This window comes from Passer montanus, unplaced genomic scaffold (assembly GCF_014805655.1).
Source record: "Passer montanus isolate IOZ18808 unplaced genomic scaffold, ASM1480565v1 scaffold108, whole genome shotgun sequence".
Classification (NCBI taxonomy): Eukaryota; Metazoa; Chordata; class Aves; order Passeriformes; family Passeridae; genus Passer; species Passer montanus.
Genome location: NW_024357392.1, coordinates 1289200 through 1313339, shown reverse-complemented (window position 1 = coordinate 1313339; position 24140 = coordinate 1289200). Strand labels below are relative to the sequence as shown.

The 24140-nt window shown below is 41.7% G+C and overlaps 1 protein-coding gene across 3 annotated transcripts in view; it reads right to left on the bottom strand.

Annotated features, from left to right (window-relative positions):
• Positions 1–24140, bottom strand: part of TNIP3 (TNFAIP3 interacting protein 3) — a 48460-nt gene that overhangs the window by 4765 nt on the left and 19555 nt on the right. For 2 of the 3 annotated variants that reach the window (XM_039722841.1, XM_039722850.1), the window contains 10 exons: positions 21243–21375; positions 15401–15487; positions 13823–13912; positions 13188–13253; positions 12164–12295; positions 9945–10073; positions 7597–7713; positions 5097–5222; positions 3577–3738; positions 980–1040 (listed from right to left, as the gene is read on the bottom strand). In XM_039722841.1, coding sequence (XP_039578775.1) covers positions 980–1040; positions 3577–3738; positions 5097–5222; positions 7597–7713; positions 9945–10073; positions 12164–12295; positions 13188–13253; positions 13823–13912; positions 15401–15487; positions 21243–21375 — 1103 coding nt within the window. The remainder of the gene's footprint in view (positions 1–979; positions 1041–3576; positions 3739–5096; positions 5223–7596; positions 7714–9944; positions 10074–12163; positions 12296–13187; positions 13254–13822; positions 13913–15400; positions 15488–21242; positions 21376–24140) is intronic. The other variant, XM_039722860.1, reaches the window with a different exon arrangement.

Here is a 24140-nt window from a genome sequence, read left to right as displayed (position 1 = left end):
CTCTGGTACAATAAATCACTTGGAGTTTGAGGGGGAGGAATGGCAAAATTAATCTCCTGTTCTGTTGTGCAGGCACAGCACTACTTTCCCTGTGACCACATCAGAACTCTCCAAAGAGCTGCCATGTAATTATGGGATGCCCATCAGCCATTTTGGTGAGCTACATTTCCACTCTGCCCTCTCTTCTGGGGAAACATGGATGACAGCAAATAATGGAACAGTTCCTCTGCAGTCATCTTCTTCTTACAGATGTAACAAAACAGCTTCTGGACTCAGCAGCCCCTGCCACCCCATGTGGTACCCACTGGCACCATGGGATGGCAGATTCCCACCCAGAAATGATCTCTTGTGGTGTCCATCTTTTGAGTGGTATGAAACAAGTACTTCAAAGCACCCAGGAATTATTTCAAATACAAATATTAATTACTCCTCCCTGTTTCCAAAAAATAGTTAGTCCTGACTCTTTGGCAAGTATTTAACTCTGTTCACTTTCATGGCTCTATTTTTAGACCACCTGAATTACCAGAACAGACCAGGAACAGCAATGGGCATTTTGTCATTAAGGTGAAACAACATCCAAAAGTCTGCACGTTGTTACCAAGGACCCTTAAACCTGGCCATGCTGGCACCCTGTTTTGGCACATTGTTTAATTCAGCCTTAGCTGGAGCAACAGAAGCTCTAAGGAGAATTCTGAGGGTATCTTTTCTTTAGCACTATTACTAGGTGTTTAATGAGGCAAATGTGTCATCCTGTAATGTGTAATAGAGACATTTTATGAATTGCAACAAAGCTATAACATAGAGGGTATTACATCAGAAACCTCACCTGCGGTGCACGCACATCAACCTTGACTCTCCAAGGCAAAGCTGTCACACAAGCACTCAACAGATAGACAGGAAAGTTTACTCTACATCCCTCAAAGGCCTCCATTTGAAAAAAAGTACATTTAATACATGCTCTGTACAGCTGTTGTCTTACCATTTGCCTTGTGCTGCACATCTGGCGGAAGCTGGTCAGGAACATACCACTGATAGTCTGGCTGCACAGAACAATAAAACATTATTGCAGCAATATGGACTTCACAGGCACTTCAAACAAAAGAGGAGCGACATGATAAAAACATAATTGTGCATAATTGTGAAGCCTCTCATTAGCCACACAAAAGTGGTTTAAAACAAAATCTTATATTTAGGTTTGTTTCCACCGATCCCAGTCTTCCACTTTGCTTCCTTTCCTATGGCATTAGAAAAATCAGTGTAAACCTTTCTAGATCTCACAAATCACACTGAAACATTAAGAGAACCAAACCAGACTTTAAAAGGGCTAAGGAATAAAGTGCAGCAGAAGATACCAGCAGGCATCTCCCTCTACCAAAGAACCCCAGGGCAACCTGGCCCACCTGATAGGTGAAGCTGCTCCAGTTGGAATGCATCTGTAGCAGCTGTAAAATGCTCCAGTGTGACAGGAATGAACCACGGAATAAATTTCTCTCCCCTCCTCCCTTTGCTCACAGGTTAGCACTGCTGTTACTATAGCATTAGCTATTATCAAATAACTTCCTGAAAATACCGTGGGATAGGGAAAATTCCCATCTTTCTCATAAGAGGAAGTACTGGGAAGGTTATGTCCATGCAGACACAGTTTTGTCCAGGGAAATCTTGGAAGAAATAATGCATTATAGTTTATACCACCCACTGTGGTAAATGAGTAGCAAATTACCACTAGAGAAAACAACTTTGGGACCAGCCATTTCAGCTGAAGCTGTGTTAGGCTGTCTGTCTGGAATAAGTAGTCCATGCAAGCTTGTCAAAGTCTAGGTAATTGCTGCTTCAAATTAGTTACACTGGAAAAATGATTCTTGTTTTGCAGAAATTACTCTGACAAAATCATTGAGTAGCCCCAAGGGGAATCTTGCAAATTTCAATTTGCAGGGAACAAATTTCAGAGACTCCTACAGAAGTTTTTCCTGAATTAAGATGGCAGAATGAAGCTGTAGTTAGAGAAAACAGATTTAACTTTTATGTTTTGCTGTTACTCATGCTTATACAGCAGTAATCACTCTCATCCACTGTCAGGAAAAAAAGGAACTGTTGTATTTTAACTTAAATTGTACCAGCCACAGGAATTATTAACTAATTCTGTACTTGTGGGCAAACAAAGTAGACTTTGACAGAAAGCTTTAAGCACAGGTAGTTTTTCACCAATGGCTCAAATTACACTCATTTGCATTGCTTTTTTGAGTTTCTGGTGAATTTTATGTTCTCTGATCAATTCTTCTCTTTTTATGTGCCTACACCCCACAAATCTGAATGAATTTCAAGATGTGTATTTCACATCAGACTAACCAAAATGTTTCTACTAGAGTGTAAAAAGGAATGAAAAAGTGCAAGAACAGAAAAAGAATGAAAAAGCAAAAGCACAGCCCAAACATGCAGGATTACATATCAGGACACCCATTAAATTCTAACACCTTTCTTCATTGCTAACAAATTGCTCAGGGAGGTACCCAAAGCCCAGAGCAGCAACTCACACAGGCAAAGAATTGGAAAAAAAAGGGTCAGAATGAAACTGGGAGTTACAAAGCAACCAGTCAGACTGACACCGGCGCTCCGGCAGGAATGACAGAGTTGTAAACCCAGTGATCCCTCACAGAATTAGAAACCCAGATGATGAAAGTTCAGGGAGAAGAGCCAAAATCACCTGGGCCAGTGTCCAAATTGCAGGGAAAAACATTCTGCAATACTTCCAACTTTGATAAATAGGCAGATAAGCACACTCCTGAAGCACAGAAATGACTTGTCTGGCCACAGCTTTTCCATTGGATTTCTACAGCCCAAAAGCCTTACATGCATTTTGCAAAAATTCAGCTATAATTTCTCAAATAATGAGCACCTTTCTATATGTGACAGCTTTATAGCCAGAATCAGATATTGTGTATTTAAAATGACATTCACCATGTTTAAATGCATTCTCAGTAGATTGGAACAAGCCAGCCCTCTTAGATAACCCAAAGCACTTCAATAATGTTCTTTGAAGCAGTATTTTCCTTGGAATAAATAACTCCCACTCACAGAACCTGCTCCAGTGCAAAGCTATTCTTCTTCATACTGAGGAAGACAGGATCCTGTTGTGTTCCAGAAATAAAAAAGGCACATTTCCCATTGTGTTAGCCACACTCAGATAGAACTTCCACTTCTGCTGATTTGGTTTTTATTATCTTATGTTGAATGCTCAGAGCAGATCCCTACCTCTGAAGTGGGGTAATTATACAGCTAGAAAAGGCTCTGAATGTCTGTCATGGGAATAAATTCATCTAAGAAATCAGCAAGACTCCAATCAAACAACCTTATTTTTTAAATTAACAAACAAATGTAAAGGATCCCTGTTTTTCTTCTTAGTGCTGATACAGATAAAGAGTATTCGCCAAAGTGAATTCAGTCTTGATCTCAACTAAACAACACACTAGGAAAGCACAGATTCAGTTGCTGCTGAGGATGGCAGGGTGATGGCACCTGCAGTCACCATGCTGTGAGAAAATCAGTGTCCCTGTCACCAGAGGATGGTGGGGACCTCACCGAGCACTGCTGCTGCTGCTTCTGTGCCCTGCGAGGCGCTGGATGTGCCCGAGGATCCGGACAGTGAAGAACCATCCCACAACCCCCATAAGTGACACACGGCGGGAGGAAGAGTGGAGCTGGGTAACTGGGCCTCTCAGGCTGTACTGGGAGCTCTTTTGTCTGTCAAGAAAATAAGAACAAGAAGAAATGCATTAGCAGTGGAATACGACCAACAGATCATTCAGGTACAAGTGGGTTGCAATGCTGCTTGTTTAGACCCTTCATACTACTTATGATTAAAAAAATTATTTAAAACAGCTGACTTGTGCCACACCACAGTCTTGACACCTTTTATGTGAGGAAAATATTGATCCCAAGATATGACAAGCACATTACTCTGTCTTATATTGAAAAACAATTCTGTATTTTCATTACACACAGTCGCTTTCAATAGTTTGAAGCAGAACTACATGGACAGCCACTTGCATGACAAGATAAGTAAATTTTGTTATAGGACCAAAGTTATTTGCCTCAGATTTGGGTCTGCCTTTTCTTAGGCATTCCAGTGGAGTCAAAGGCAATTTGCCTAAGGACAGGGTAAGGAGGGGTAAAAGATGGTTAATATTCTGTGACTCTGTGAGTCACAACTAAATAATTTGACTTAAGAAAACAAACTAATAAATATTTTATATGCTTGCTCTCATCTTTTAAATCCTCCACAAGCTCTGTTTAATCAAGTCCCAAGGCAGGAAGAGACAAACAGGAAGATCTCCTGGGTACCACCTGGCCTCTGACACTTCAGCAAGACCCTACCACCTCTGATGCATGGCTTGGTTGAGAATAAGACAGTCCTGAAGTTTCTGTGTCACAAAATGTTGGGGAGGATAATAAATCACTACAGAGCATTTTGGTAATCAGCCGTTCTTTTAAAGCATTGCACAATTTCGTCAAGACAGGAAACCTCTGAATTTCATCATTCTTAAATGGGGATTGAGAAAGCTCAGAGTTTTGCATGCCATGATTTTACTATGGCTTCCTACTGACACTACTTTGAAGAGATAAAAAGGATGTTGCAAGAAAAAATTACTGCAGAGGCTGCTCAGCTAATTTGTATGGAGAGCATTTTTTTCCACATTGATATTAGCATCACTCTGTAATTCAATTGCAGAGGTCAGGATTAACTACAGAAGCTCTTTATTTCAAAAGTTGGTTTGATCTTACAGCTCTTATATCATGTGCCAGTGAAACAATCAAAGTCCTCTGGATTTGTCTATGGATGTGTCCACCCTCCCCCTCCTCCATTTTCAGATATATTTGAAAAGTTTTTGCAATAAATACTCCCTTATTTTGGAGGTCTTCTCTAATAGTTTCTCATCTTCTTACTGCATTACTTCAGAATGATTTCATCCCAGGTGGTGACCTCATATAAAATCCAATGTCAATTAATGGAAGCCAGAAAGCCTTGAGTTGTGTGGAAAGTGAGAAAAAAATATAAAATACACATGTGCTGGCAATGGGAGCTTTCTTTTGACTCATACCTGAGAGCTGAGTTTACTCAATTGAGATTGCAATCTCTCATTAATTTTCTGCAATGCTTCTTTCTCCTCATTAAGCCTCTCCCGGTCAGATCTCTCCTTCCTGAAGTCTTCCTCGTATATTTGGACCTGCAATCATCATGAACGGTGTGTGAACTTCAGCAGAGCCACTTTGTGGTTTGGCTGCTTTCTAAACACTGCCCAAGCAGAAGGGTGAATTCCAAGGGGATCCCTGCTCTGTACAATCCTCCAAACAAAAGTTTCCCTGGTCTTTTATTGTGACTGATACAAAGTGACAATTAATGGCCACGCTCCAGTGGCACTCACCAATTGAAAGCAAAATTGAAAATTGAAACAGTCCCCAGTGCCAGTTTTTGTACAACCTTGCACATCAAAAAGCTGACTGGCAAATTTCAGTTTCAAATACTTCAGACAAGATAGCAAATACGAGTATACATCTTTTTAAGGGATTAGCAGTAAGAGGACAAACATTTTACCAACATTTTTCCAGTTTTCTCTTCAGTTATGGACACTTTTAACTCCCTCCTGTATATCTCAGGTGCAAGGAGTTAGAGAACCTCTCCAGCCCAGGCAGAGCAGAGCATAATGTACACAATTCCAAATGGAATGGAATGTACACAACTCTCAGTGGAAATGCAGATGTTTGACCCTGTTCCTAGAAAATAAGCTGCCTTGCAAATGCTGAAGGATGCAGTGGCTTAGTTCTTTGTTATGTGGTCAGGAATCACAGAGCTTCATCCCATTAAAAAATGTCTGACCACCCCAGGCACAGGCAGCGAGCACACAGATTTGGAAACAAAACACAAATCCATAAATTATTTGGTGTCAAGATGTCTACCTTAATTCTTCTGCTAATGGGCAGGCATCCACCTGGTGAGAAGCTGGAGGTTGGTGGCACTTCTACTGACAAATAACAGTAAAGGCATGTTTGGGTGGGAACCACCATGAGAACTTTCAAAGCCCTTTCATGTCCTCTTGGGTGCTCACTAAAGCCTGCTAACAGTCTCTTCCCAAAAAACTTGCTTGCTATGGCTCATGCCCTGCCCATTGGACAGATCCAGTTTTCTTTTTGCTGGAAGCAGTGCTATGACTTCGCAGAAGGACTAGAAAAATGTCAATACCTCAGGGGAAGAAAAAAGTCAGCCCAGGGCTCTATAAATTCTTTTCCTGACCCTCCATAGCAGAGACAAAACTGTCACTTGCAAAAATCCCTGCATCCCTTGTCCACCTACACATTTGTCTCTTCAGTATTTCCTCATTTCTTCTCTCCCAATCCCTTCTCTGCTGTCCCACCTCCCTCCCATTCCCCAGCTGTACAATCTGCTGGAGCTGCAAGGGAACCTCTTTGGCACAGTTTTGCCATTTATCCTGTTGCCCTGAGAAAGAGGAGACACTTCCCAAGGAATGAATGCCTTCATCTCCACTGTCGTGACCAGGGATGGGCTGATGACAGCCAAGCTCCTGTGGGACTCTGTCACGTCACTCTTTGTCCCAAGAGTCCCTCCTCCATCCAGTTAGAGCCTTCTGCTCCATTTCGTGTAGAAGGAAGCCTGGACTCACTGTACTGATTTATACAACTAGAAAAACACATTCATAAAATGGATACCCCATGAGAATTTTGGAAAAAAAAAAACCAAACTGGTTTACTCTATTTTATTGTGTAGAATGAAATAACTCATTACTGTACAATCAAGTGCAGGATTTTGTTCTCCAGCATGTGGCAAGCATTACATTAGAGAGCAAAATCTGGCTCTGCTGTCAAACGTGACAGAAACAAGTATTTTATTCCCATTGAATAAAATTCCCATTCTGATCATATCCATTTGTGGGTCAATAATGTTAACCCTGACACTATCCAGGACAACATACCTGAAGTGTTAAAATTATCTGAAAACTGTATTGTTTTTAAACAGATTCTTTCATATGGAAAGAAAAAGATCTCACAAAGCATTTGAGTTGCTCAGGACAAAGATTAAAAAATAAATAGATACAAATCTATAGTCCTTGGGATGCAGGTTATGGATGCAAATGGTCTGCCTCACACATAGAAAAACTGCAGTGCCAATGCTCTAGTTTTCAAGGCTAGGATCTTTGCATAGTTCTCTACACTGGCAACTTCCAAGATAAAAGGATCAGAAAACACAACCAGTAATTAATGAAATTTAGCAGTCCCTTTGGATGTCATTCAGCCCCTAACAGAGAGCTGTCAGGACACCTCCAGGAGTCAGGAGAGCCATTCTGCAGCTCTGGGTCCTCCACAAGTCCTTGCTCCAATCCTTTGCCAGGACTCAGTTCCACTTTGTGGAAACTTCAGTCTGCTGTGGTGACACAATCTGAGGAAACATCATTCCAAAGGGCTGTAGCTAAACTGGCTCTTCCTTACTGAAGTTCTACACAGCAAGTCTACCAAGCACAATCCCTGGGAGAGAAGGCAAAATAATGCTGTGTGAAATCCATCCAGGCTCACTTGAGCTGTTCTTACCTGCTGTTTAAGAACCTCAAGTTGGGTTCTCATCTCCTCAATTCTGTTCCTGTCACCCTTCCCTGGAGGAGTCCCAACAACTGGTGGGTGCTGCTTTTTCAATGTGTCCAGAAGGGCCTGCAACATCAAACAGCAAAATTACTAAACAGAGATTCACTACATGAAAAAGAAAAAAAAAAAACCTTTTAAAATTATTAGAAAGGGGTTTCCCCTTCACCCGTAGTTGCTTCAATTATATACACTGGACATGAACCCACTTTACTGCAGTAAAGTCTGACTGAAACGTTTTTTTGCACTAAAAGTAGGGATTCCTTCACGTGGAACAAAGCAAACCCCCTCTTTTGAGAGGAAGTTGTGTAGTCTCCATAGCTTGTCACTAGAGGGAGTTACGAATACACACAACACTGGTACCACTCTTACCTGTTTTACACTGAAATCCTGCCACAGTTCTCCGCAGACTTTATTTTTACAGTATTACACAGCTCTCCCTTGGACTGGAATAATTAAATCACTCCTACATCTCTCTGTCTATATCCACACATTATAACTATACATTATCTTTACTCTAGCACAAATACCATTCAGTACTTTTCATTCTTTCACATTAGATTCGAATCCCTGACTTCATCCCTTTTAGAAGCTGAATTCATGCTGATGATCCTCAGCTCTCCCTTGCTGCCCACACTCAAGCACGAAGGATGGAAGATATTTGGAGAGGGAAGAGGCAAATGGGGAAGACGCAGCCAAGCAGGAGAACCAGTACCCAAAGTAATCCAAGGATTGGTATTAAATACCCAAGGCCCAACAAAAACCAAGCACTTTCCATGGAAGCATAGAAAAGGAAAGCTTTTTATCTGATGGACTGCTGTCTCTGAGAAATGTGCAGAAGTGAAACTGGTTATAATAGTGGCAAAGCTGGTGTTCCATGCCAATACATTCACAAGGTTGAACGTAAAACTGGGAGGGTGAAAATACAGACACCCTGATTACTGATTAACCCTTCTTGTGCCCCTTTGAATCCCCCTTCAATACTTTTTTGGGCAGATTCTACAACACAGAATTATGGGGGGGGGGAAAAAAGGAAAAATCCGTAAAGTTCAATCTTCAAAAATTTTATCCTAAGGGGAAGGTTATTTTTAAACTGCATTTGGACACAATACTGTGAGATCTTGCTTTATCCATTCACATAAAAAAAAAAGTTGTTTGATTTCAGAGAATGTGTAATAATTTCAAGTAGCTGAACTTGAAATAGCAGGGGAATACAGTTAAAAGGGCACAGAGGGTCCCCTTCCTGTCTCATGTGTATTCATGACATGAGAGTTGAAAGATGCAAATGCACAGAAAATCAGTAAATTACTGTTGGGAAAGTATTGAAAGTATATGAAATTTATGCTTAATTTAAAAGAATGGTCAAAATACCCATCTGTCTTATTACAGTCACATAATAAGACAGCAAAATAAAACATTTAAATTAGTTGTTTACAAACAAGGCATTGAATTAAAGTTAGACTGGAGCTTTGAGCAAGTCCTGTCAATGCATTTCAAAAAGAGCTAGAGATCATGGGTTCTGTCAGATTTTTTCTTATGGCAGCATTATGTTTTTGGCTTGACTTTTGCACATCATGGCCCTTTAGCTTATTAAAGCACTTATTCAAGTTACACAGCAATGGTTACTGCAATGCATTTCCTCAGGAAGTGTTTGTGGTTCACCATTAAATACAAAATTGTTAGAAAACACCCACCGCTTTATGTGATCTTTTGATTAAACAAAATTACATTTATTACTTTCCCTCAGTTAAAAAAAATCCATGTAGATATTTAATGACAATTTCCTCAGTGAGACATATATACACATAATATTACAGGTATGAATATGTGTGTATATGGATATAAGCAATAGGACAGGACCATGTCTGCTGAAGAGAAGCCATCATTCTCAAACACAGAATACATGTTAAATGAGTTTTTAAGCTGTGTGACCTTTCTTTTCAACCACAGTCTTTCACCAGGTGTATACAGAAGCATCTTTGTGCCATTTCCTCTTTGCTCTGAGGAGGGAGGGTGTAGAAAGGGCTTAAACATGACATGTAGAGAGGTTTCATAGAAGAAGCCAAATACTCCCTGAATTTTTCTCCTTGCAATGCAACCCTGCTACCTGCCAAGGAATTAGACCCTGCATGCACAGGTCTGAGCTGATGTGAGTTCTTGCTCATTTCCCCAGCTGCCAAATGGTGATCATGTGTTTGCCACCAGGTTGTTCACCCAGAATTGAAAAGCTGGTATCTGGTAGGTCAGTGACAGCACAGATCCCAGAATTAGAGGAATCAGTAGCTCACTTCTCTTCCTACCTTGTTGAGACGACTTATTTCACTCTCATAGTATTCCTTCCTCCTGGTCATTGAAGCATTCTTCTGCTTCAGGAGCCTGTTCTCTTCCTTCATTTCATGGAGAGCTTCACTAAGGACCTCTGTATCTTTCTGGGATGCAAAAATACAGAGAGATGCTGCAGAAATGCAGATGGAAGCATTTTTCCAAAACAATTTTCAGAATAATCTTCTGTCTGACAGATGTGCTGCATTTTTGTTGTCCCAAACACAGCTGGGAAGGGAGGCAGCAGGAAGGCAGATCATTGGCACACCCAGATATGATAAAGTCTGTAAAAATTGTTTTGACCACTCACCATATGATGAGACAGAGACCACATACCAGACTAAATCCCTGCTCTCTGCAGTTGCACGAAGGCATGGGAATGCTGGCAGGCCAAGCAGATCAAAATCACATCCACAGTTACTCCAGACCCACGTTTCTCTTATGTACTCAGAAAATAAGACCAGGGCTAAATGCTGGTGGAGGCCCAGCCATTCCCAGAGCCATACAACATTGAAGACCAAAACAGAAAAAAAAAGTATTTAAAATATTTTCTGCAGCTGCTTTATTGAATAAAAAAGTGAGATCCAACAATCACAGGCACAGCACACCACAGGAATGGGTTTTTTTCTGTGTGAAAGGCTCATCTCTGTGCAGCCAGTTGCAGTTTGGGCTCATCAGAAGTTCATCACTGTGTGCTAATTGAGCCAGTGAAAAACACCCCTGAGTAATTTGCTTACACGTGAGGAAGCTTGACTCTGCTGTGTTCTAAGCTAGCTGGGACATTGCATTTTCTCCAAAAACCAGGCAAGATTAGCAGGGTATCTCTGCAATAAGTATAGGAACTAATCCAGCAGCTAGCCCAAGCTGACAAGCACTTACTAGCTGAATGTGTAACTTTAAAGAAATTGCAGATTTAAAACCCAAGTTCCGTACTGATTAACCTGTCCCCACAAAAAAGTTTTGGGCTATACTGTCATTTAGTTCATTGTTCATGTATGCAGTAAAAACATCTGAGAGAATGTACTACTGATCCTTATGTTTTATAAAATTGTACTTACTTGCTCAGGTATCCTACATTAAAAGGCAGGCAGTACCATGAACAAAAATATGGACTGTCTCACACTGAATCAACACTCAGAGCAAATACAGGCAGTGATTCAGCAAGTACATAACACACTTTGTCTCAAAATATGTAAATTGCTCTATGGATTTGGAATCAAGTATGTGCTTGGCTGGGACTAATTGATAAGCAAGCAAGGTGGATGTTCTGCTTATGCAGATGTAAGCTAAGGAGGTTGCATTTCTTTTCCTGCAGCAGCTAACTTGCATCTCATCTGAGCCTGGAAGTGATGCATTTACCACTTGTTTCAGGTTACCACCTGAATAGAGAAGCCCAACTTCAGCCATCAGCATCATCCAGAAACTCTCACTAGAGGTCACAAAGTACATGATACCATGAAGCAGAATGAGAACAGGAAGCACCACTCTGTGGGGTTTCTAAAATGGAGCACACAGTTTTATGTAGGTGCCCATCATTCAGGCTGGTGGTTTTACTGAGGTGGGAATTCAGCTCAGGGATCTAAATTGAAATGCAAAAGCCCACCACAAGAGCCAGTGCCCAAGGAGTCCTGAAAGGGCAGCCCAACCACTCTGAGGGTGAGGTGAACACCACTCTGGAGCAGCTGATCAGGCCAGACACTTCTAGCCCTGATAACTGCACTGACAGTGTCACTAATATTTGCAGGGAGCTGAGACAGCTAGCACATGTATGAGAGCCTGTACTGTCAATACCAAAACCTGGGGACTGGAGCTGCATGCACTCCTTGACTATTTCTTGCCAAGCACTTGGTGTAACATCTGCACTGCTGTTCCTCTTCCATTTGAAATAACTGCAGCATTTTCCTACACAAAGAAATTCACCCTGAACTGTGAGGAGGGAAATCTGTGCAGTGTAGAAATCAAGCTGCTCTTTCCTCCCCCACACACACTAATGTTGTGCTGTCTGCCAGTCATATGGAAATGACTCTTTCTCTACACACAGTTCTGTGATGAGGCAGCTCAGCAGCCTTGGGTAAGATATTGAGGAGCCACAGTCTCACCTCTGGGCTCTGCACAACCCACGCAAGGAGAGAAAGATGAAAGGCAAGAGAGAGCTCACCACAGAGCACAAAAGGGGTGCCACAGGGCATCCTCCTACCTTTTCCTGCAGCAGTTTCTCTCTGCCCAGCACTTGCCACCTCCCTTCCTCTGGATGCTGCTGGTGCCTCTCCTGCTCCAGCTCACTCACTCTCCTCTCTGACACATCCAGCTTTGCCTTCATCTCTGTCAGCTGAAAAGAAAGTGACAGACCATGCCAGGCTCACTGGGGATTCTGAAAGGCACAGCACCCTTCAGGGTGTTGAGCGAGAGGCATAAAACAGTTCCAGATTAAATGAGGAAGAGCCATTTGGAGTCCTCTTATTTTTGGGGGGAAAAGGAAAGGAATAATTCAGATCTCAGCAAAGCTTTCTGGAAAATATTAGAGAGAAAATTTTCCTGATAAGCCCATGAATTCATTCTGTAAACTTCCTGTTCATAGCAGGAAACAGTAGATGAGAAGTGTCAGACAATGAACCAACTTGGGTTCTGGAATACCAGACAAAATTATAAGCACTGAACTTCACTAGGCAGCTGACCATAATGTCTGCAGCAATGACACCACACAGCCATAAGCAAGGAATAAAAGCTATGTCAATTGGATCTTGGATGGAAAAAAAAACCCAGAAATCAAAATATTTCTTTACAATTTATTTTGAGAGTCTCTGCTTACAGGGGGCAAATTTCATGGAGAATTTACCCAGACTTCACAAGAGATGGGACAAGAACTAGCATATATGTGATGTTGTGGATCACCATCACACATGGCTGGGGCTGGGCACACCAGGCTGGTTTTCAGTTGATTGTTCTCTCAGTTATGTGCATTTTTTCCTACAGTGAAGGATCTCCACTGTCACGTCCACACTGGTCCCCACTATTTTAGGGATACTACTTCTCTGGTTAATTTGTCCTACTGAAGACTGACACACATTGGCTTTGCTTGTATATGATGAAGCTTTTTCAATTAACGAGTTCAAGACAAAGTAAGATATTTACCATGGCTATGGCTGGCTGGTATTTAAAACACAGACTTAACTGTCAGCAGGTGGCACACATATTGCAGCAGAAGCTGTCAGCATTGTTACCTGCTTTTCATAAAGCTGTTTCATACTTCTAAATTGATGATCCCATTGCTTGTTCACCTCCAAAAGCTGTAATTACCAGGAAGGCACAGTAAGTAACACTTATTTCAACATTTTCAGTAAATCAAAAACAGACTGGCATTCTAATCCTCTGTCAGTGAGTGTTCCCAACCTCCTCATCATCTGTCCAGTTCATTTATTTCAGAAGAAGCAAGTTTAAGGTTTGGCAAGCCTTGCAGCCCATCTGCCAGTGCTTTGGTATTTGGGTTAAAGCACATGAACATTCAGGAAGCAGCACTCGGGAAACATGCAAATACACAACAAGCTACAGGTGGATCATTTGCAGCATTGCACAAATCCCAAGCTACAACTCCTAAACGGCCAAGGACTTTCCTGCTAGTTTGCTACAAGTTCCATGACCATATTTCCAATTAGAAGGTCTTTGACTTCAAACAAATGAATGGAAGACTCCTACTGACTGGGATACTACTGAGTGCAAGCCATGCTTGCTGTTCCTTGGCCTTTAGCAATAGTGGTCATTAATCAAATTTGCCCTTTGTACTAAATAAACCTCTGCTCTTCCAGATTCATAGGCATGGTACAATCAGTCATCAGGTGCTTAAGATATTTAGGATTACCTCTCGTCTCTGTCTTTCCAGTGTGAGGATCTGTTGCTCCAGAGAATTGGAAGATAAAGGCTTCTTTTTGCTCAGTAATGTGTGCCTTGACTGGAGAAAAACAATGTTCAAAAATTAATGCTTCTGGCCTGTTCTCTTCAAGATTCTCGTGTAAAGCTCCTATCCACCCTGACAGGTGCACACAAAGAAACTGAAACAAACATTTTCTTACACCAAATTTGTATCTAAATACCTTCACACCTGCTGGCAGCTGATTCTGGAGCATGCATCTGCTTTAAACGCACTCAGGCTGTGTTTTAATTGAAGCATTATGCAAATAGCCACTGAAATAACCAAAATTGTATCTATTTGTACCGTCTGAGACACAGAATACAAAAGAGGATTTTAATTATCTTGCAGATGGCAATACAAACAAGTAGTACAAGCCACAAAAGTTGAGCATGAATTGCAGAGGGTGTAAGTAATTCCCTTAATTTACAAGAACTAGAATAATTAGTAGGATTGCCCCTGGTAATTGCTTGCAGGCCCAAGGTGATAAACTTTAGCACCATGGGCTCAAAACAAGCAATACAGAAAACAAATAGACCATTTGGAGAAATTTAGAAGATCAGTCTGCAATTGTTCAATTTTTTTTAAAGTGTGGAGTTTCACCCAAGCAGGACAACAGCAGCTAGACCCTCATTTTTATAATGGCAGTGTTCTAGATCATAATTTCCAAGAAGTTTCTGTGGATTGTCATGAAAACAAACATGTGATCTATTAGCAAGAGAGAGAGGAGAGCTGTACTGGAAAAAAAGAGACAGCCTCATAAAAATAGAAAATATTTTGGTCAGATACATGCTCAGCGATTTTTGTTTTCCTCCCTAAATTCTCAACCACTATATGAAAAACAAGAATAATGGTGAGAGCACTTCTGAGGTCTGGAACAAATTTTCTGTAGATACAGAATTTAATGCTGAATACCAATGAAGATCAAAGGACAGTTTTACTGTCTTTTCAAAGGCAAAAAACCCAACCACATATTTGCCCCATGGCCAGTCCTGCTGAACTCTGATGTAGAGCCCTTGACTTCCAAGCCAGAAAACACTTAATCCCTCTTCTTGTAGCTCACTGACATGTTTAATTTAGAGTATCTGAAGCAATACCTGGCAGCTAATGGAGTTATTCCCATGCTGAATTGCTTTCAGCATCTGGGCCTTAGGCATATATTGAAGAGCATGTTTAAGAATAGTAATAAAGTGAATAGGACAGCTCACAAAACTAACAACTACACAGACACTTGGCACCAACTAGTCCAAATACTGCTCACAGAAGCTGTGGGGTCACTCAAATGAACAACTTTGCACCCTTTGTGCAACTTTTGGAGAGCAAAAACTCCATTAGGAAAGGTCTTCTTTCTAAGAATGCCGTCTGAAAAAATATTTCTAACATTTCCTTCCACTCTTACACAGTTCAAATAACTCAGAAAAATCTAGTAGAGCACAAAGGTCAGCCCATAACTGTCAATCTACAAAGTGACCTGCACCAGCTCCTGTTACTCAGACAACACTTCAGAGAACAGCCAACACAGCCACTTACCTGCAATGGTTCTGCTGGAGCTTCCATGTCACTCCCACCTGCCCAGGTGCATCCAAGCCAGCCTAGAGCGTTTCCTTCACTGTGGCTCTTTGGAGGAAGAAGAGCAATGAAACAGATTTTATGTTGGCTAAAAGATCAGGAGAATTGCTTTCAGGCCCAGAAGATCCAGGAGTGCCGCCTGTGGAAGCAGCCACAGTCCAGAAAGTAGTGGTGGAATTCTGATTTTAATCTTTTCCTCCTTCCTGGCTGGGGCTTCCCAGAATGGATGAAGCACAATGCCTATGACTAATGTGCCAGGCAAGGCAGCTCTCTGCTTTGTGTGCATGGAAATCACAATTGCCTGGCCAGTTCCCCCCAGAGAGGAAGTTGCATGTATGGGAAGGAAGGGTATTTGCTCTTTCAGTAAATAAGAGGACAGGCTTTCCATCCCTGTTTCCAGTTATAAAAAAGGACCTGAGTAATTACAACAATTATTGACACTAAGAGTGAACTATCAGAACAGAAAAATGAGTGAGTCATGCTTCTAAAGGAGCAATAGCAAAGTCTGTTAACAGCTACAGGGAAGAGCACCCCCATACAAAAACCCCAAGATGTTTAGGGGAAAACCAACACTGGAAAATGGATTTGTTTTCGCGAAGAAAAGCTGCACAGATGAAGAATGACAGATGTTTTATCTGCACTTCTGCCACTTGCCTTACCTGAGCACGGATCCAGCTTCAAGACACTCAAAACTTGTGTACTCAAAGGTACCCAACACTCCAGACCTGTGCCTAAGTTTCCCATTTGGAGGAAGATATTAACTCTACCAAGTTAAACTCTCAGAAAAGATTAACAAAGAAAAGGCTTCCACAGACTTGCTATACAAAGTCAGAACGAAACAGAAAAGTGCAAAATGTTCTCATCTTCAGTCGTGGAATTCTGAATAATAATGGATTTCAGAGAAAGGCATAAAAGAAAAATTCTGCTCCCTATTGTGGAAAGATCTCTGGGTCTAGGACTTTTGCAGTGGCAGCAGAGGTTGCCTATTTCCTTTTGAAGGAATGAAATGAAAGCTAGCCTGTGAAATTTGACATAAAATAATAGAAACCCCTCTTTCAATTTCCAAAAACAGATTTAGAGAAAGTAAAGCAATCTTGTTAAATGCTGAAATTTTGCAGCCACATTCCAGATCTCTGGTTCATGATGTGTGACTAAGCAACTCTTCTTTTTGCAAGATACAAACCCCAATTTGGAAGAAAGCTACTATTTTATAATTGCATATGAAGTATGTCCTGCTACCCTGAGGTGCTTTCCATTTTTCTCCTGGTTTATGGAGCAGCTGGAAAACTTGTGGTGTACCAAGAGAAAAAAAACAATGGTTATTTTAATGAAGACATTTCAGATTCTACATAGGAGTCATCCTACTCAACAAAAACTGGAAGAATTTTATCTGTACCTGTACCAAAACTAGGCATTTGAGCATATCAGGTACATCACTGAAGACTATAAACTGGTGCAGAAAAGCACCAACACTGGGGCATCTGCTTCAACAAAATTACAATCACAAACCTTGCACATCTGCTCTTGAGGGCGATGCCTCTCGAGCCCAGACACTGTCCCTTCCCCAGCTCCCACTCTCACCAGTCTCATCCCCACTCCAGCAGCACGCTCACTTTTGGAGAAAGCTCAGGTTGAACAGCTGCATTTTATGGTCTGGCCTGCAAGGTAAAGCAGCCCCAGTTTCTGGTTTCCTCCTAAGAGCTGAGTGAGGCTCTGAGCAGTCCCCGCAGTCGGGGCAGAGGAGCAAACCCAGGGCACAGCCCCACTCAGGAATCACAGCTCCCACTTGAAAGATATTAATGCTCAAATTACTTTGAAGAGAGGATGAGGCTGAGACCTTGGTTGATACTGTAATTTAGGTCACAACGGTTTCCTGAAGAGCTGAATAGTTTCCTGGAAAGCTATCTGGACATTAGAACACCAAGTCCTTTGTTAGTGATTTTTTCATGACTGCAATAATGGCCACTTAAAGTGAATGATTTTACATAAAATTGGACAGAATAGAACTAAGACTAAAGTACTTTTCAGTGCCTGTCTCATCCAGCTTAGCATTCATAAGGATAAGTGGTTGCCATGTAAAAACAGATTGGAGAGACAAGAGTATGTCTGAAATCTGTATAAATAGAAGAAATGCCAATGAGTAGGGAGCAAAAATTCAAGCTCTTCAGAGGTGGTGGTATTGTTCCAGCAAAAACTGTGAGGTTGAAGCAAAATCATTGCCTCTGTAAACAGTTAATAGCACCAAAAAGAAAGAGAAGGAGATGACAGCATTCATTTTCATTGATATGGCAGTGATAAAGACACTACATTTAAATATACTGCTATCATGAAAAGCTTGGTTGTACAACAGCACTGCAGAAACCTGAGATATACAGAAATCCTTGAAAGAAGGGCACTTTGAGACCTATCAGGTTTCAGAATTCAAAAAGACCCACAAATCTTTTAAAGCGTTTTTACTTGGTTTGAAGCTATTGAACAAAACAGTTCAAAGACAATTTTAAATTGCTTGGAAAATTTCAGTTGACAATCAGACTGTAAATGCAGTCACAAACCTAAAAATCTGTCAGGTATGGAAAAAGCTGCTCAGGAAGGAAATGGGAGAATTTGCTGCCCCTCACACTTCCCAAGTTAATTCCACGTGGCATCTTAAAACAACCTAGAAGCTTCTTTCAATTTCTATTTTATTTCCATGACACTCTGTAATTTCTATTAGTAGCAGCTTTGTTGTTTTGTTTTCTTTTAATGTCCTGTTGAAAAATGAAAAATATTTTAGTTTGTATTCTAGGACAACCTGAGCTTCCTGAGCATAAAGGCCTTTCAGGCATCTTTGGGAAGTTTGCAGTGGGAGAAAAAGCAGAACCTTGGAGCTGTGGCCAGTACTGAACCCTCTCACAAGCCTCAGCACCACAAGATGATAAAAGTTCTCATTTTCAGAGTGCTGGATCTTAATTCTGGGAACAACTTGTGTCACAGTATTACAAAATATCACTCAAATTTAGATAATGAAAACCATTTCTCACTTCTGAAAATTCTATCTGTTTAGTAACTGCAGTGAAACCAAGAATCACTAAAAGGCCTGATGCAAGCAAATGTGAGGCTTTCCTTGATGATAACAAAATCATACAAAATTGCCAAGACTTTTTTTTTTCCTAGCTAGTCATGTATCTGCTGTGAGCTTTGCTGGGGATTTTCTTTTGTTAGAATTTTTTTAAAATTTATTGCTCAGTTACAGACTTATAGAAGCTAGATTAACTCTGAGATTACTTGGGTTAAAATTTGGTGGCTTTTGGGGAGCCTTCACTTTGCTTATGTTTCAGCTGAGCTTTGCTTTTGGCTTTATTGCTGGAGCTGTTATGCCAGGGGTGTTTGCCACAATATCCATTTTCCCATTCTGAGGCTAATGGTAAAGTGGTAAAAAATGAGAGATTTTAGCTGAAGAATAAAATTGGCTCTTGAACCAGAAGAAGAATCTGCCTCTTCCTGCCCCAGCCTGGCCCCTGTGGCTCACCAGAGAGGTGTGCTAGAAAGGGATTTTCCCTTCAGTAAGTGTGTCAGCCTCAGCCTTTTTTGCTGCTCAGTTACATGCTCCCTCTGACAGAAAAATAGGTGCAGATGCAAATTTGTGCCTTAATATGTGGGAACCAGATAAAATTAGAGCAAGACATGGTTTCAGAGTAAATCAAAATATTTAAGCATAGGCTCCTGCTTCAGGATTTCCTTTCTCCAGTAACCATAAGGGCATAGCCTCCCAAGTACTTAAGCATTTGCAAAGTCAGGCCTGCTGATGAAAATCCAAGTTCCATGTGAAAATAATTGGATGACAATTTGCAAATCTAAAAAATGCAAATCTATTCCCTTTCCTGGGATGGAGAATGCAGCATCAGGACAAGCTGGAACTGAAGGAATCATTGACTGAAGGATGTGCACAGAAGTTCATAAATTTTTATGGCAAAAAAATCCTGGCAAAAAGGGGAATTTGTTTACAGACAGTTATAGGTTAGTCTTGAAAGTGATTTAAGGTCAGATGGAAATGCCCTTCTGCAGAGTGCAATTTGTACTCTTCACTCCACAAAAAAGTTACAGAATGAAAGTGACCTGCTGTCTCTGACAAATAACTTCCCGATGAATGACTGACATTTATGAAAGGGTACACTTTTGTTTCATTATTAACTTTTTCTTAACTCTTACACATTTCATTTGCCCCTCATTTTAAGTCCTAATCAGTGTAATTTCACAAACGGTTATTTTCTGATGTGGGGTTTTGTTTTTTTGTTTTTTTTTAATATTATTTCATAATCTTCACAAAGTCTACTAGGTGTTAAAAATATGACCTCCTTTCCCAAAACCCACAATCGAAGACAGGTACTCCTAGCACCTTTGTTGCTGAAGCTCAACAAGACTGTCAAGCTGTCACTCCCTTGAAGCCCAGCTCAATCGCCAGCCAAGTGAAAAGTTGCTGGGCTTAGAAATATGAATAAGAAACAGCCAGCATATGTCTAGTGCAGAAATATCATGAAGTGTCCCTCTTTAAGCTCTGAAAACCACACATACACATACACATTTTACAGGCAAGAAGCGCTATAAATGCAAAGAGCATAAAAGCACCGCAGATTAAACACTGCCACGGTGTCCTGTGTGAAGCACTGCAGCACCCCTCAGAAAAGGTCCGGGTGAGCACATCCTTTCTCCTTCCTCCTCACATTGCCCACATCCCCCAGATCCTTTCCTACGTCCCCTGTGGAACCCGGTGTTTCCATGGATCCTTTGTGGCTTGTCATTTCACAGCCTGGTTCTGCGCTGCCCTGCGCTTTGCCCCGCTGGTTCTCCCCCGCCTCCGGGAATCCCCATCCCTCCCTGTGGCTTCTCCCTCGCCGTTTCTAATCCCACTGCTCTGACCCTGCGGCGTCTCCTCAGGCTCGGCCCAGCTCCGTGCCCCGAGGTCATGAGTCATTCTGGGGATGGCGGTTTGCATCTGAAAGGAGCCGTGTGTAATTTCGGATTTCATAGAAGAGAGTCATCTCCCTTTTAGCTCCTCACCGATTTCCTGCATCGTGCCTCGGCGTGCAGCCGTCAGAGTTTTCCTGTCCCCATCCCGTGCTGGAGTCACACAGGTAAGGGTGTCAGCCCTTGCAGGGATCGTTCACGGTTTAATCACTCCTCTCCTCTGCGCCCCTCCCTCCTCCTGTTCCCAGTTTGTGGAAAAAGGGGAAATTCCTTCTATTCTCGCTGTTTCAGGGGAGAGGAGTGAAACTGAGAGGGAAACCCAGAACAAGTTTCTGTCAGGCTTGTTAACCGCTGCTTCACGGCAGGCAAAGACAATCGCCTTAGCAGGTGGCTTACGATTTTCTGTTTGCAATACCACAGAAGTGTGGGTTTGAATCATCATAATTTTCCTTCTCCTCTCTTCCTATTCATCTAAAAGCCTTTCTGACACTTCCACAGGTCTGTATGTCCCTCAATCCCAGCTAGATCAGAACTTCCAAATGCATCAAAAGTGACAGTATTTTGGGGGTTACACAGCTCCAAGGATCTGTGTTTTCCAAAAGGCACATCTGGCTACAGGGTTTGACACAGGATAATAATCAGAGGGTTTAGCTGATTTTTCAAAGCACTATAGAATGCACCTTCTCAGTCAGTCTTCCTCATACCAGAAAGTAGCTATATCAGGAAAAAAAAATGTGTAGCAAGTTCATTGCATCATTTCAGAAATCCTAAAGTTTCATGCACAGTCAAGTCCCACAGAGAACATCCCCTGAACATTCTTTCCTGGCAGACAAACATTGCAAAAGCACACTGTGATTACCTTAAGGGAACACGAAGTTCTCTGAGGGCTCAGCCTCTCTTGGGCAAGAGGTTTGGGGTCCTCACAGGACTCCAAAGTGCTGCTCTTCCCTATCAGGTTCCTTATTTCAACATCCAGCTCTTTGCTTTCACACCTGCTTGGGAAGAAAAAGCAATATTAAACTTTCCACCAGAACTTGAGGCTTTATTCTGAATGTGAGAACACAGAGCTGGTCCTCCACCAGGCTCCAGCTCCCTTCCTTCCTGGTAACACAAGCAGAGAGCACCAGGGCAGTGACACACAATCTCCAAGTGCTTTCTGGCAGAAATCAATTTCAAATGCTTACACAAGAAGCCTTTATGAATTTTACCATTTTTTACCTACAAAATCCATGTCGACCCTTTTGGGGATTATATGAAGACTGCCTAAACCTCACTCACAGTTTCAAGAATTTTAAATTCAGCTTCAGAAAAAAATGCAATCAGAATAGTTGAATAGGTTTAGAACTGCAAAACCAGGTGCTCAAAGTCTTTTGAGTTCAAAAGTCTTAAAGTTCACAAAGTCTTTAGACGGCACATTTTGTTTTCTCTAACACTTTGTAGCAGACACCTGACATGCATTTTCAAATTTTTTTCCCTTAAAGATTCCTTTAAAAAACATTCACATCTTGAAAAAAAAAATGGTCTGTTGAGAACATTTAAAATTATAATTTTTTGGTGGGAAAATTGTTTTCTTTCTGTCTCTCTGCTAAAGACATACAGGACTTAGGTGCACATAAGGGCTTGTTCCAAATTCACAGAACAAATTTGCAACTGGGGCTGATTCACTTGATACACTGTCATGGTGGAAAGTGACTTCCAGATAATTAAATGAGATACAATTAGCACAAGCCCCTAAATCTCCTTGATCAACCCAAGTTATCAAGAAAGCTTCATCTCTTGTGCAAGCTTAGACTTCATTGCCTAATCAACTTTAACCAATTTTAAATATAAGTAATGCGTGACCAGAAAGCAAACTGCAAGGCTCAAAAAAAAAATCACCAACCTGTAATAGCAAAATTACTTCTTGAATTCAACAGAAAATACAGAATTCTTTATTTGAACCACCAGAAAAACTGAAAGCTGTAGGAGTTTGTCAATTATACTTCCTTAAGTTTAGACAGGCAATCCTCAGGGATTGAACCGCAGGTTCTGAGGAAACTCTTGAAGCAAAATGGATAAAATTACCCAAGAAACAAACCCATTTATCTTAATCATAAGAGTAAATAAGTGTGGTGAATGTCATGCTGATACCATAGAATGATTCATTTAATGCTCCATATTTAAAACACAGAGACTGTAGCAGAAATGTATTTTCACTAAGCCTGGATACAAAATCATTTCCAAGAGGAAATAAAATACCAAGAGTAGCAAATAAGGGCTAGTGAAATTCTGGAGTTGGTGGGGGTTTTCTTTGACTTGCTGCTGGCAGTTAGATAAGCTGCACTTTCATCGCCATGAGGATTAAAAGCAAGACCTTCCCAAGGCACATTGTCATGAGCTGCACGGTGGTGCAGGAGACTGCAGCTGCAGGATCCAAAGGCTCAGCTGTGCGTGGGTGCCAGGTGAGCCCCAGCAGCAGCACGGGCACCGTGTGGCAGCCCAAGGAGAAAGCTGCGGCAGGAGAGCAACGAGCCTTGCAACAGAAATCCAGCCCTTCTCTGGCTGGCTAAATGTTGCAAAATCCTGGATAAGCCAGGGCAAGGGGCACTTGTTATAAGCAATTCTGTGCTGAGGTTCCCACGCCTCAGGCAGCAGCCAGGCACTCTGCACTTTCAAGTGCACTTCCATGGAAAACAGCACCTCCAGCCCACTTGGACTCCAGTTCCTGATGCCATCTGAGACAGCTTTGTGCAACAGAGGTGCACATGCCCTGGGCAGAGCCCTTGCTGCTTCCGAGGTTGCTCAGAAGAAATGAAAAGCCACAGCACGGAAGCAGCCACTCGCTGCTGCAATTTACCACCCCCAGTTACCAGCACAACCTTCACCCCCAGCTCAGGAGGCGTAGCCAGTGCTTTTGAAGTATTTTAGGCCAAATGAAGCAGCGAAGCCTAAGAAAAAAATACTCCGAATAAAGGAACAATGCCTGGGTGCAGACCTGGGGACAGTAAAAGATGAGCAGCAATCTAGCAGGAGTGCAGCAGCAAATGCTTAAGGCAGGCTGCACTCAGCTCTGCTGCTGGTTCAGCCACTGCAAGTAGAGATGTGTGACCACAACCTCCTGAGGTCAGAACATGAACCAAGCTGAGAAATACACCATAAACAAGGTGGGGGGGGACATGGCTTTTGATATCTTTTTTCAGCCAGGAAGTGTTCATTCCTCTGCTCACCACAGTTTGATGTTGTAGCTGTAAATGATAACCACCTCTGGCTGCTCCTACCCTTGTCTCTCCCTACATTCTTCTTTCTGGACTTACCTGGGCAAGAGCAGGACCCAACTGTGCCTGGGTAAAAGAAAGAGAACTACAAAAGGCTCAGATCTCTACACACCAATTTCTGCTCTGTGTTTGAAGACCATAATCCAAGTCAGAAATTTACTTCATTTTTAGACTGCGAAACTATTACTGCATTTATCTGCATTTTATTATCAGCCACTTTGATAATCAGAAGGATACATTTATGGTAAGCTAGAACATTAATCAGATCTGCTGTGTAGATGTGATTTGGAATCTGGACTTTCAGAGCACACAGATGCTCTCAGTGCTGGAATATATCAAGGGACTCGTGATTAGCAACTACCCCAGGCCAGGACCAGTTGACTACCTGAGGTTCCCCCAGAGAGCTCTAGAGGGCACACAGCATTCAGATTCTGCACAGAACAGTTTCCAAAACTGCTTTTGGTTTCCTGGAGTTCACAGGTACATCTCTGCACCATCAAAAT